This window comes from Bacidia gigantensis (genome assembly GCF_019456465.1).
Source record: "Bacidia gigantensis strain McMullin 20006 chromosome Unknown contig_255, whole genome shotgun sequence".
NCBI lineage: Eukaryota > Fungi > Ascomycota > Lecanoromycetes > Lecanorales > Ramalinaceae > Bacidia > Bacidia gigantensis.
In genome coordinates, this window is record NW_025408605.1 from 1,028,606 (window position 1) to 1,042,173 (window position 13,568).

Sequence of the window (13,568 nt, forward strand, 5' to 3'; positions counted from 1 at the left end):
GGAACTAGCGTGATAACTTCCAACTTGGAGAGTATCCTATCGCAGTTGAGGCCAATGACCTCAAATACTCTTACTTTTATGTGTCTTATGAGGGGTGACAGGATGGTGGAAAGCTCGTTGAAGTTTACTTTCTCCATCAGTCTACCTAATGTCAAAGTCAAATGCCTTATGTTGGGATAGTCTTTCTGGAAACTAAAGGTGTCAGAGGCGATATATCGCGGCCAATCTAAAGACGCAGTCCAATGAAGCTCGTTCTCATCGTTTGCATATGCTTCGTAAAGGACTAGGTTGACTTTAGAAATGGCAGCGGAAGATGGAACCAACCAGCGGAATGAATTGGCAGTGATGGGATCTTCAAATTGGAAGGTATTCTTTCTATAGAAAAGATTGGTGGTTTCCTGACGAAGGATACGACAAGTATGACATATGTCAAGGTTGAACTGGTCCTTCTTACGAACATGCCTCGGATGAGATGAAAGCGATTCTTTACTACGTCCATTTCCGACCGTGTGCAAGATCTGCCTCGCGAAACCTCGATGAAAGGGTCTCTGGCTATGGCTAGAATAGAATCGGTCGCCCTCAAAACGATTGCTGGACCGCTTAGATCTCCGACGTTGGAATGAAGACCTAGAGATGAAGATGTCGTCTGGAGAGATCAACAATAAAATGTATATCTGTTGCCGGATCTCAGGTGGAAGCGTGAGAAAGGACGGACCTTCTCTAGAAATACTTTGCAAATTTTGATCCCGCTTTAGAGGCATCTTCTCAAGATCAAGCTTGAACTACATCGGCTTCATAAGCATTTACGCCCCCTTGGGGGGTATGTCGACGCTGAAGGTCTCAATCGAAGAGCGACTTGTCTTTAGCAGCAAGGTAGTACTCGTTCTACCAGAAGCTGCCCCTAAAATCCACCCCAGGCGGCAGCTTTGGGTGCTACTCCCTGGAACACACGCGCATGTTCCACTACACTCGCGCAATTTTGGTCACACACTCCTAAAGCTTCTGATGATGGCATCAAGCGAGATGCATATTTCATGCTTCTGTCAGATGATTTACTCAAGTTCCTAGAAGGGTGCGTCGAGATCCTCCGTAGCCCAAAGACCCCAGATTCAATACTACAATGTCCTCCTTCGACTCTCGTCCTTCTCGCCTCACATCCCGCGGCACTAATCAAACTCGCGCACTCCAAGATCCACAGCTTCAAATTCAGCGAAGTGCCGACATGCTGGCGAAGACTGTTCACAGACGCCAGTATTTGCCAGGCTGTACATGTTGCTCGAGCGAATGTAAAAGCAGATGACGACACGGCGCCAGATCAAAGCGATGAAGGAAGGGATGGAAGTATTAAGCAAGAATTATGGATACAAGAAGTTGTCCGGCTACTGGATCTGGCTCAGATCATCGCCGGCGCGCCAGGAAGGGCAGTCATGATTGAGGAAATATTAAGAGCTTTGCAGGATTGGCTAGAAGCAGATGCCGAACTGCCTCTGCGAAAGAAAAGGAAAACAGAGATCAAATGCTTCCCTTTACAAGATCGTAATGTACCTCGGATCACACGTGAAATACCAAGGCTCAGGGCCCCGACTATGGCAGACTTTGAGAAGCATCTCCCCCAAGCTCAACCTATGGTGATAGAGGATGCCTTAAGCCACTGGCCGGCATTCCAAGAGCGCCCCTGGATATCTCCATCATACCTCCTAAGCAAGACATTCGGAGGCAGACGTCTCATCCCGGTTGAACTCGGTCGCAGCTATACAGACGACGGATGGGGTCAAACAATTATGACATTCAGAGAATTCATGGATCGATATATGCTGTCCGACCTCGTCCCACGGCAAAACGGCGAAGACGTGGATGAAGGGCTTGACATAGCTTACCTTGCCCAACACGACTTGTTCACCCAGATTCCCTCGCTTAGGAACGACATCTCGATTCCAGACTACTGCTACACTGATCCACCACCACCAGCAAAAGGGACAACACTTTCCAAGCTGCCAGCTCAGCCAAAATTAGAAGAGCCTTTGTTGAATGCTTGGTTTGGGCCGGCAGGAACGGTGTCACCTTTGCATACGGATCCGTACCATAACATTCTCTGCCAAGTGGTCGGACGGAAATACGTCAGATTGTACAGTCCTTCTGAGACTGAGAATCTTTATCCAAGGGTCGCTGAGGAAGACGAAGTGGATATGAGTAATACCAGTCAGGTAGACGTCGAGGGGTGTGACGATGTCATGGAGAAGGAATTTCCCCGTTTTCGGGAAGCGAAGTATGTAGAGACAGTGTTAGCGGCGGGTCAGGCGCTGTATGTACCCGTGGGCTGGTGGCACTATGTGAGGAGCTTGGATGTGAGCTTTAGTGTTAGCTTTTGGTGGAATTGATGTTGCTCTTCTGCATATCTTTCCCCCAATATTTGTGTATCTCGAAATTCCGCACGTGGCCATCCTTGTCTTCATTATAAAGCACCGTATTGCAACACCAAACAACCCCATAACAATCAAATCGTTCGTGGGGCATGCTGAATGCGCAACCGTTGGATACAAGACCTGATACGACGGCATGGGTGAGCAATCGTTCTGTAGCTTAGGCAGCTTAGCTTCTTCATCAAAGTTGAAAGAATGAGGTGTGAGGGAGGGCACAGAACGGGGGAGACACTGTAGCACAAAGAAGGAAAAGCAGATATGATCAGAAAGCAAAGCAAAGTCGACTCGACAGTAAGCTCTGTGTTGGAGCAACACAACTCGAGCAAAGCTGCTACGAGCAAGCCCATGGGAAAAACTAGCACTGGGCTACATTCCCTTAGGTACGCTTTGGTCGTAGTGGGAAGCTAGAAGGGTACACCGACACAACCATGCACTATGTCAGCTACTTTGAGGTTTCTGAGCCCAAGGAGGCTCTCCGTCATTGTCGAACTCGGCCCATTGGAAAAAAGAGCATCTGGAAGTGGGTAAGTGAGCGCCTTCAGTAACGACCTGAAGTATCCATACCCTTGTCGACCCGGTGTATTGCCCGCATGGCACATCCACATGTATCTATGAAGCAAAGTGAGTTTGATCAGGTAAGAAAAGGGGGCAGGAAATATCAATATCAAGTAAAGAAGGCTGACGAACCTGCCCCGATTTTCTTTCTTTCGCTGCACACATTTCAGAACGGTGGCTACACCACATCTGCATCGTGGTGTAAATTTAGGATGAAAGCTTTCACGGTAGTATCTGTATGTAATGTTGATACGCTTGTTGCCAGCAATGGGATGAGGATCAATAGCGTTGGCTGGATGGATGCTATGTTTCCACTCCTCTTGCATCTCAGCATGCATTATCAACAATGAGTTGTGCGGCAGGTGTATGGATATCTGCCCCTCTGCATCTGCACGATGATTCTTGGAAGAGACATTATCGTCATGAGCGACAATTTGACGCACGCGAAATTCTCCTACTAAAGGATAAGCCTCTCCCTCACATTCACGATCATAAAGGCACTGCGTTACTTGCAACTCCTAGGCTGATTGACCCAATGACAGCTCGAGGTCCAAGGTAAGTCAACTGATCAGAATGATATCCAACACTCTCAGCCCCTCCTTTGTAGCAATTCACAAACGCAGCGTTGGGTACCCACGGCCCTGGCTGTTGGTACTGCAGCTTTTGACCATGTGGGTTAAATGTCTGTATCCGCCTATGAATTTCATCGTTGACAGCAGCCTCAACTTTGGGTGATACTTTGCGCATTTGAGGCGTAAGCTGACGCACATCTTCCAACGAGCTGCCATTATACAAGTACTCATTCTTCTGCTTGATTTCTTCTTCAAGGTTTTCAACATAGAAGCAAGCAGAATGGGGCGACTGCACAACATTGTCAAATATCTTGAATGTCGCTTTCTCGAACGTTGGGGCTTCTCCTAGGAGCTCTCTCAACAAATCCTCAGCCTCTTCTTTGGGCAGGAAGTTATGAACGATTGAACAAGGTGTGTGCTTCTCCACATCTTCAGGTGCGAATAGATGGAGAGTTTGACCCTTCTTCGTCAAAGCCCTCCGCTTTGTCAAGATTTGTGATTCAGATGCTGTATCTCTGCCAAATTGGGCAATTGATGACTGATAGCCGATACTCATAGCAGACCTCTTCCGAGGCGTGCTTGTCAGAGCCTTGGAGGCTAGAACTTCCAATACGCGCTCAACCAAGCCATTCTCTACAACCAACAGGTCTAATAGTGTTGATGAGTCTGTCTCTGGGTGCAACGAATGCAAGATGGCAAGCTTCAAATCCGTGGAGGGCTCTTCTTCTAGCAATCCGTCGATGTCCTTCTCTGACTCTGCGGGCGCAGATTGCTGCGCTTCGACAGCGTTTTTGCTGCGTGAGAGGAAAGCTTCCATCTCTTTCCATGATGGAAAGGCGAATGCGATTCGAGTTGAAAGTTTGCCCAGGCGCAACATTGCTATCAAATACACGGATGCCTGCGGAACCTTTCCGTGGGAATCCGACCAGGAGCTATTCAATCTTTTTGTTCTCATAGTTGCAATGATGTCTACGATTGTATCTTTGTATCCGATGCTCAAAGCAATACATATCACTATTTAGCTAGAATTTGAATACCTCGATGGTATGCGGAAAATTGATATTTCACTCTACTGGTTTGACCATCTCTGGATGATGTTGCAAAGGATGGGTTGTGATCTGTTCTTCAAATGAAGAATCCAATGGGCGAAAGGACAGGCTCTTTACTCACTTTATTCAAGACATATTACACTGCCATGTCAGAGTCTTAGTTGGTGTGGGTGGGAATCCAAACAGTCTCCCGACACCTCTCTCGATCTTCATCACGCATGCCTGATGGCACTTCTTAACCCCACTTGGTCCCTTTTTTTCTTTTTGTGCAAGAATCAAATGCTCGTACTTTCAAAGGCAGAGATGGCCAACTTTGTTTGTCATTAGATCATCTTGCTTTTGCGTTTAAAAACCCTACGATCTAGAAAATGTCAACTCCAGACAAAAGCACCCCTGCCAGACACACCTTACCCGTTGATGTGAAGTCCCTCATGAGTGACAAACGTGTAATATCCGCTAATGTTTCTCTTAAGGTTGGAAATGATGAAAATCTCGTTGAGGACCGCTGCGAAACAGACGTTGTTCGTGGAGCGACATCAAATAGAGATTGAGCTTACGGTGGGAAGGTCCATGCTGCTCAGCCTCGAAACACCGAGCGTACTTCGTCAACTTGTTCGGCAGAACCGAAAATCGACCAATGTACCACACAGAGTACATCGACACCTCGTAAAGCCCAAGTCGAGGACGAACTTACAAATAACATAGACGCCGATCAGGCAAGTGTATCTCGTGATGAAGGCCATAAACCTCTGAAACGAAAACACTCTCCAGATAATTCCAGCGACGAAGCAAACCCACACCGACACAAAAGGACTAATCACCGAGATAAGGATGCTGACGAGGCACTCTCTTTAGCTTACATCGCCACGCAAGGCTTTCAAAAATGTAAGAAGTGCACACTGACCGTAGAATTAGATGGCGGATGTAATCACGTCTAGTAAGTCAAATTGAGCATCTTTGGCCAAGCGCGATTTCCCTAAACCCTGTTAGCTGTCCTTGTCTTCACGAATTCTGTTACCTGTGCGGCAGCACATGAAAATCTTGTCATTGTCCTCGAGAGACCTTGGTCAGAAAGCTTGAGCGAGCAACCGATTTCGCCAGTCGAAACCCCACGCAGGCTGCTCGAGCTAGGGTACGACAACTAGAAGACGTCATCCAAAACGTCAATGACCCTCGCCGGTGTTATCATGATATTGAGTGGGATCGGGTAGAAGATGGTGAACTTGCGTGTCAGAATTGCAGTCGTCGTCACAAGTGCCCAGAGTGTGACATTCGCGCCTGCGCATACTGCAAGACGAATAAGCTATAAGAAGACTTAGAACTTTTTTGCAACGGACTTCGCTTTTATTTGAACATACACAGCGCTGTACTCTGGCAAATGAATACAACTGGCTGTTGAATTGATGAAGGTGGTATTGAGACTCAAAGTCGTACATGGAAGACCCAAGAAAATGATCACAATGCTAGCAATTACAACTCCTACCTCAACGTCATGAGTCAGAGGCAGTGCTTGGCGTGGTGAGGAAGAGCAACGGAGAGATAGACTTCATTTTCAATGGCGGTATGCCAAGCAGAGTAACTTACTCGCCAACACTATATTTAGCTAGGAGGCTGGCAAAGTTCTTCACAAGAGCCTTCACGCTTTCCTCTTCCTCGTTCTTAGAGTTGCCGTCTGCGTCTTTCGCTTTGTTTCCATCTGTACCTTCATCGGCTTCCTTCATTTCACGCCGTAATATGTTGACTTGCTTGCGTACTGTCCGCCACAGCAGGACATCCTGGTAGTCATTGGATGCCCCCTCGACGTGGCCATTAACCTTCCCGTCGACGTCACCGTTCACTTCGTCCAATCCCTCGGGCTCTTCAGCACCCATTCGTCGAGCCCCTACAATTGAAAGCAAAGAGGTGATGAAGACTTCCTTCATATAAGCGAAAGAGAAGCCGTCAGTAATGGACGCAATAGCTTCTGCAAGCCCTTCTGGAAACTCGATATTTTGGTTTTTGGCAAGCTTGCCACGCCAGTACTCAGCGTACAAGACGCGCTCGGAACGTCCAGGCAAGGAGAAATGGAATTTTCTGTCGAACCGACTGGGGCGCTTCGTGATACTGGGGTCCAGCTTCTCAAGATAGTTGGTGCTACCAATGATCATTAGGCCATCGTTATCCTCGAGTCCATCAACCTCGTTCAAGAAGAAGCTCCGGACCTTCTCCGTGACCATGCTGTCTAGATCCTCGAAGATCAGTAGACACGGCGTTGTGTTCCGAGCTTTCTCAAAAACTTCTCGGATGTTGTACCATTCCTCATGGCAGCCTTGGAAGGACTTGACGTATAGTGTGGGGATCGGTTCAGGCCTAGTAAGCAGAGAATTCATCAGTGCTTTGATGCAGAGACTCTTGCCGTTTCCAGGCGGCTAGTCAGGTCCCATATGTTAGCATAAGCAAGCTCTTCTTGTTGCAGGTCGTGACTAAAAACTTACTCCATGCAAGATCACTCCACGCTTGAAAGGCACGGAAAATTCTCGATACTCGGCCTCATTGTTGAAGAAGCCCTCGACATCATCGATCAAGTCCTTCTTCATACTAGGATCGAGAACCACGTCGTCCCACTTGGCCTGCTGCACGCTTCTGAAGAGTTTCTTTTCCTTTGTCCAAGACTCTCGGTCATACATCCAGATTTCATCATGCAAGTCTTCGTTCCATTTTGTCGATGTAGCAATCAGGTCATCCACAGCTTTAGGTCGGATTTCTCCGCTCGTTTTGCTTCGATCATAGAGAATGAAATAGTATTGTTGACGACGCTCAAACACATAATCGACAATGAAATCCGCATAGTAGACGATAAAGTCGTGACCATCCCAGTGGTAAGCGGACTTGCCAAACTTCACCTCGTCACTAAGTTTGCCAGAGTCAACACTGGACCTGCGATCTGCTGGTACGTAAGTCCTCCAGAAATAAAACCTCTCGTCTTCCTCATCTAACACCGCTTTAGCATGACCAGCTTCGGCGAATTTAGTGAGACCAGTCTTATCCGGGGCAACTGTGACGACGTGACCAGGGTAGCTCTGACGAAGGGAAGTGAGAATGGCAAAGCATGTGTCTTTATGGGGCTCGACGACATGGGACTGCCAATCGTTCCAGGCCCGATGGCTCGATGTCATTGCACCTTGCACCATGCTTGGATGAAGTTCTCTGTCTGATTAGAGATCTTAATGTTCAGAGAGGGTTGATCACAGGAATGTACGAAGGAGGGTGGATGAGCAAAAGCGAAGACAAATGCACTAAGCTAGATGGAGGGCGGGTGTGGAGTTGAGCCAAGCTCAATGACAGAGAAAGACTGGCATTTTTGTAGTGAGGAGATGACATCTTTATAGATATTCTTTCACTGCGACAAGGCTATATGCATGATGAGTCTTCACTATCTCGTCTGACCTTAGGCCCCCAGCGCAGCTCTGTTGCCTCCGGCTGTGCTACCTGACCAATGGGGGATATCTCGCAATGCATTTGTGGAAGTTCTAAGCCACTGCGGCAGTTATAGCGCAGTGGGAGAGCCCATCAACTTGATCGAATAGATATCGCATGCGTCTTGGGGCTGAAGAGAAGGGAAAGTTAACGGAAGTTTCTGCCTGTTGGCTGCTTCCAAAAGAAACGCTAGAACTATAGAACTAGCACTAGAACTAAGCCCTTTTGGGTGTGAGGCTCAAAGGACATTGAAAAAGTGCCTAGTAGTGGATTCATCCTTTACAGCTATGGACCCCGACGATCAGGAAAGACAGACTCTGGCAGATGAGGCTGATCGGGAAACTATCAAATTATGGAGAGCTTGGAGGACTGTCCACGAAATGTGCCGCGACCGTGTTTGTATCCCCTCCTTCGACTCACATGACAAGCTACTTATAAGAACGGCAGGGCTATGAGCTTTCTGACGACGAGCTTCTCATCCCGCTCGACAAGTTTCGGGCAGACTACAGCGATGCCAGTGGTGCTATAGAGTGAAGATGCCTGCAGTACCTTTCCAGCTCCTAGCTGACTCGAAGCAGTCGCAAAAAGATGACTACCACCTTCAAACCCACAGACGCTATGCTACGGAAATACACTGTCCCAGCTACATCCAAACAACCGGATCCCCAGCCTCAGATCGGTACAATATGGATAGAATTTCATCAGGATTCTAACATTGGCATAAAGCAGATGCGACTCTTTGCCCAGCACGTTGACAAGCACAATTTCTACACCGGCATGCTTGTCACACAGTCGAGCATCACTGCATCTGCCTTAAAAATTGTTCCGGCTGTGCTTCCAATAATCATAGAGACATTCCAGGAATCAGACCTCCTAGTGAACATCACCCGTCATGAGCTGGTTCCTAAGCATGTTCTGCTGAGCCCGGAAGAGAAGCAAAAGCTTTTAGAAAGATATAGACTGAAAGAGAGTCAATTGCCAAGAATACAGACTGGTGATCCCGTGTCGAAGTATCTGGGATTGAGACGGGGTCAGGTGGTAAAGATTATCAGGAAGAGTGAGACTGCAGGAAGATATGCCAGTTATAGGTGGACAATCTGAGACAGCGATATTGAAAAAATTTCCGACTCAAGCATTGAAAGCGAGGAGTTCAGGTGGGTAAAATTGCAAGGCTGAGAACCGAAAACTCCTGGGCTATCTGGAGTGCTGGTTGATAAATCAATAAGTCCAAACACTTCAGGATCAAGATGTATTTACAGAGCCTACCACCGGTGCTTGTCCTGCAGACGCGCTCCCGTTACCGCTTGCGCCAATACCGAGCCACCCAGGCTTTTCCTGCACCCCTGGCTGATCGTGCCAAACATCAATCACCGCCAGGACGTTCGACTCCAGCTCAAACATCCTCTCCACAAAGACCTCCACTTCTCTGTAAAAATCATCGTCTCTGAAATGCTCGATCCTCCCCCTTACCGTGATCGCCACCGTGCTCAGGTCTCCATATGTGGCGCCTAGGTAATCACCAGGTACATACGTTACGTGAAAGTCCTGCCAATCCCATGTGAATTGTGGGCCATTCCAAGGCTCGTCGAGCCCGCCTGCTGCGTTCACCATTTCGCGAGCGTGATCGCACCAGGCATTTGCGAAGGCGGGGAACGGCGCAATGGGCATGTAGCGGGGCGTATAGGGGTCAAATTCCTCGGAGATATTGAGGGCTGTTTCGGTGATCAGAACGTTCACAATCAAAGGGTCGATATGCCTCGACGGATCCACGGCAAGAGAGGTGCTGATCGTAGAGTTTTTGATTGCAGGGAGATCTAAGGGGATGCTGGTACTAGAACGTAAAAAAAGAAAGAGTAGAGCAGGGAGGATGCTTGTGGAAAATGACCACCTCATCTTGAGTTCTGATGATTTCTTCCCACGAAGGCTTCTCCCACTGCTATATAGACCCACTCCACCTACGATTAAGCTTAATATGCAAGACTCCCACGCGGTGGAAAGGTCTCGCGGGAGATATTGGTGGGCGCGAAAGCTTCGTGACGCAGAGCCGCAAGACAGGAGACATTTCCATTTTCAATTTGCATCATGGTAAGCCGAGAAACACGACATACGGGTACACTTCGATGATTTCTGCGCTTGTCAACAGGGCTTGGTCTATTCCAGACGATTTGTTGGGTTGTATCACTTGGATTGTCTCTGATAGCAGCTAAGGCTAGATGTAAGCCGAGTAACGTTCATTCTTGACAAGGCATTTTACGGACTCAAAAACTGGCATCATTTTTCACCCGCCCGATAGCTATTTCGTTCTCAATGCCGCTTTTTCGCCATTTCCAATTGACACGTTCATTTGACAGTAATAGATGCGAATCAGAACTCTTTCTGCGAACACAAGAGAAAGCCATTGCAAATAGAATGACTCGCTCAAGGGCCAAAGGGTTACGTTGAAGATAAGGATATTCCGTCAAGCCTCTTGCCAGACATGTGCAATCAAAACAAACCTGATCACGTTTGGCGGAGTTAAAGCTTTTCACGCGAAGAAGCAGTGGGTTTTCGGACGGTCGATGTTCTCTGAGACAGAACGCTCTTGCCTAGGACTCTGAGGTCCTTCAAATGCCTATCACAGCAAATTTGAAATTCTCATGCGACACATGTTGAAAATACACAGTAGAAAAGGAGAATGGACATTGCGTAACTTGTATTTTATGAGATATGACGCTAAATGATTGCTTCATTGTTCTCGCCTTGAAAATCACGTACCACTTACATCTCATCAGCGCATTCCTCATCGTCTCGTCAAGGGTATCATCCAAATCACATTCCCGCTATGCATTGAGATATTCGTCATGTTTTCCACCCCCTCGTAACATCATCATTAGCGTCATCAATATCGGCGAATGTTGGATTTTGCCAAATCTGGTGCATTCAAACCCTTTATATTTTCGAGATTAAATTCACGCGTGATTCTAGTCAACCAGAGGTAGAAGAGAGAAGTCCTCCAGTATCTTGTATTTCCGGGGGCGAAGACGCAAGTGCTCGATCCAATGGCGCCCGCGGACGTCGCTGTGGCGTTTCTGGTCCTGTATCTCGTAGCACGCTCTTGAGGCTGAGGCTACGTTGTTCGGATGTAGATGGCATACTGGACGACGGAAGAAGACCGCCTGCATCTTGTATCTCTGGGGTTGGTGCTTCGTGCCGGGCATCGATTTTACTCTCCGTGCCGACCAGGTCTGTGTTTTCTTCTCGAAGAATATCAGCAAGGCTTATGCCTCGCTCATGGGTACCGGGGCGCTGCTCCAGGGATGTAGACCATTTTGACGAAATGCCGCCGACATCTTCAAGAAACGCATCACTTCCCTTCCTCGAAAAGGTAGGTCTTGATGCGGAGCTAGGGCCTGCATGCTGTATTGATCCAGGCCACAATCCATCTGGAAAGTGGTGAGCAACAACGGACTGTTGTCTTGATCTAGGTAAAGCTTCATTGCCTTCAAGAAGGCCGCCAACATCGAAGAAAGAGGGCGTCCTAGCCGGACTCGGCAAATCCGTCTGATCCTGTTGCAGGTTCAGTGTTCTATTGGCTTCATCGATCTCTATGTTAGGAGGACGAGAACTACGTCGCCGAGGCATAGGAGTCAGGTTCTTTGCATCCTTCTCCTCTGGCAGAGCTAAAGGAGCAGGACGTGGATTGAGATCTTTTTCTTTTAGGTCGTTGGCAACACATATGCCTAGATCACCTGCCAGATCGGCATCACTTCCCCAATTCTGTTGAGTGATGTTCCGGCGATACGTGGGCCGAGTATCCTGGCTGCTGTGGCCACTCATACTGGCTGCTGTATGTCGTCGGTACCGTTGTTTCTTAGTCCCTCGATCACGGACAAACGAGCCCAGGACAAGCGCATTGGAGACAGCCGCAGCGGCCAGAATTTCTAAAGACGCTAACAGCGAGCGAAATTGCTGCTCGTACTTGTGATCCATGACACCAATGATCCTATAAAGCGTAATGCCCACAAGAATCAGGGACAAGGCGAAAAGCAGAATGAGAGAGACTTTCCTAGGGGCGGATCAGAATGCGACTTTGTCAATTGTGAAGTCATCTTACCGTTTGACAGCCATGGTAGATTTCAGGACGATCGGAATGGGAAAGCACACTAGCATGAGATCCGTAATGATGTCGCTTATGCCCATTGTCATCAACTGAGTGACGCCTTGCCGGCATTTCGCGCCTGGGTCTGGGCGCACTTGCCAGTAGTGACGGAAGGGCTGGCATTCGCTAAGCGTCGCTATGAACACGGCCACGAAAGTCACGAGCAGGAAATAGCGGATGATTTGAAGGCCGACTTGGTAGGATCGTCTCCAGAATTGGGTTGTCAAGCGCTTCAAGAACTCGGAAATCGTGAACTTTGCTATCCACAGGCTAACAGGTTCCGTGAGAAAGGTGCTGCAGGTATCCGAGACATGGAGACTCACAAAGCAGCGTACATGATCCTACTTGGAAGGACCAATCTACTTCCAATCGCGCGTCGCCTCAAATCTTCCGGGCTGAAGTCATCGGTGATGATCGCGTTGTTGGTCCCATACAGCAGGATAACGTGTACGAATGCCATCCGAATACAGAGCGGTATAATGCTGAGCGCCATAATCTTATCTTCGCGAAACAAGCGCTCAGTACGTATGTAGCGGCCGGATATCCTTACGATGATGATGGCGAGAGCGAAACCTGTGCACCACCATGATACCAGGAGCGTCGGGTTGTTGGAGTGAGAGCTCCTGGCAGGTGGAGGACTCGTGTATAACGATCGGACCTGCAGCTTCGCATGCTGGGACTCGTGATGTAGGAGCATGGCCAAGAAGGTATCCCGGATTCTACCAGACCATTGAGGTTGATAATCTCTCCAATAATTGAGAATGTATGTTGTTGAAGGACTCTTAGGACAGGAGATGGTGCTGGGTCCCCGTCATATCGCGGGCATTAGTGGAGGGACAGCCGGAGGTTCTCCCATTGCAACAGTGTGGACGAGTGGGCCTCTTCACGAGAACACCCAGCGCAAGGTGATAGAAAAGTGGCAGCAAGGTTTATTGCGCTGAGCCTTCCGAAGCCAGGTTACCGCAAATGGCCGGAGCCAGATAAGGCATTGGTGCTTCTCGATTAACGAGCTCTAGCCTTTAGCATGATTGGTGCTCTCGATGCTGTAAAGAGTCCGCTACCGAGGGATACGGTGAAGCTAGCCGGGACTTTGCCTTAATTCACAACTGACGCATGGGCGTGGGGGTCTCACCAGAGGTAGGTCATCTAAATAGAACATACATATCAATGGTATTATTAACGATGTCTTTTGCAGTGGGAGCTTAAGCCTCCTCACTTCTCTGTCTCTTTAAAATATACAGATTCTAGACTGAATCCCAAACGGTTTCTCTGCCACTCTGCCGTAGCAGGCGCTTCCAGAGCTATTCTCCCCCTTCTTTCCTTGCCGTCTCAGGACAGACTCAAAGTTGAGATAGCATACTTTACATGATTTTCGTTT

The 13,568-nt window shown here is 48.3% G+C and overlaps 6 protein-coding genes across 6 annotated transcripts; 2 read left to right on the forward strand and 4 right to left on the reverse strand.

Moving 5' to 3' along the window:
- Window positions 1-54: 54 nt before the first annotated feature.
- On the forward strand, window positions 55-2,378 carry KY384_007039 (uncharacterized protein; the record flags this gene model as incomplete). Its single annotated transcript, XM_044815532.1, has 3 exons — window positions 55-105; window positions 568-699; window positions 918-2,378. 3 exons carry the CDS (start codon window positions 55-57, stop codon window positions 2,376-2,378), a joined length of 1,644 nt encoding a protein of 547 aa, XP_044667406.1.
- Window positions 2,379-3,464: 1,086 nt separating this feature from the next.
- Window positions 3,465-4,424, reverse strand: KY384_007040 (uncharacterized protein; the record flags this gene model as incomplete). Its single annotated transcript, XM_044815533.1, has 1 exon — window positions 3,465-4,424. One exon carries the CDS (start codon window positions 4,422-4,424, stop codon window positions 3,465-3,467), a length of 960 nt encoding a protein of 319 aa, XP_044667407.1.
- A 1,752-nt stretch (window positions 4,425-6,176) lies between these two features.
- KY384_007041 (uncharacterized protein) lies at window positions 6,177-7,766 on the reverse strand (the record flags this gene model as incomplete). The annotated part of the gene is made up of 2 exons (XM_044815534.1): window positions 6,177-7,004; window positions 7,071-7,766. The coding sequence occupies 2 exons, from the start codon at window positions 7,764-7,766 to the stop codon at window positions 6,177-6,179; spliced, it is 1,524 nt and encodes a 507-aa protein (XP_044667408.1).
- A 573-nt stretch (window positions 7,767-8,339) lies between these two features.
- KY384_007042 (uncharacterized protein) lies at window positions 8,340-9,153 on the forward strand (the record flags this gene model as incomplete). Its single annotated transcript, XM_044815535.1, has 3 exons — window positions 8,340-8,447; window positions 8,500-8,582; window positions 8,631-9,153. The coding sequence occupies 3 exons, from the start codon at window positions 8,340-8,342 to the stop codon at window positions 9,151-9,153; spliced, it is 714 nt and encodes a 237-aa protein (XP_044667409.1).
- Window positions 9,154-9,294: 141 nt separating this feature from the next.
- KY384_007043 (uncharacterized protein) lies at window positions 9,295-9,945 on the reverse strand (the record flags this gene model as incomplete). The annotated part of the gene is made up of 1 exon (XM_044815536.1): window positions 9,295-9,945. The coding sequence occupies one exon, from the start codon at window positions 9,943-9,945 to the stop codon at window positions 9,295-9,297; it is 651 nt and encodes a 216-aa protein (XP_044667410.1).
- Window positions 9,946-11,016: 1,071 nt separating this feature from the next.
- KY384_007044 (uncharacterized protein) lies at window positions 11,017-12,887 on the reverse strand (the record flags this gene model as incomplete). Its single annotated transcript, XM_044815537.1, has 3 exons — window positions 11,017-12,034; window positions 12,146-12,460; window positions 12,514-12,887. 3 exons carry the CDS (start codon window positions 12,885-12,887, stop codon window positions 11,017-11,019), a joined length of 1,707 nt encoding a protein of 568 aa, XP_044667411.1.
- Window positions 12,888-13,568: the final 681 nt, after the last annotated feature.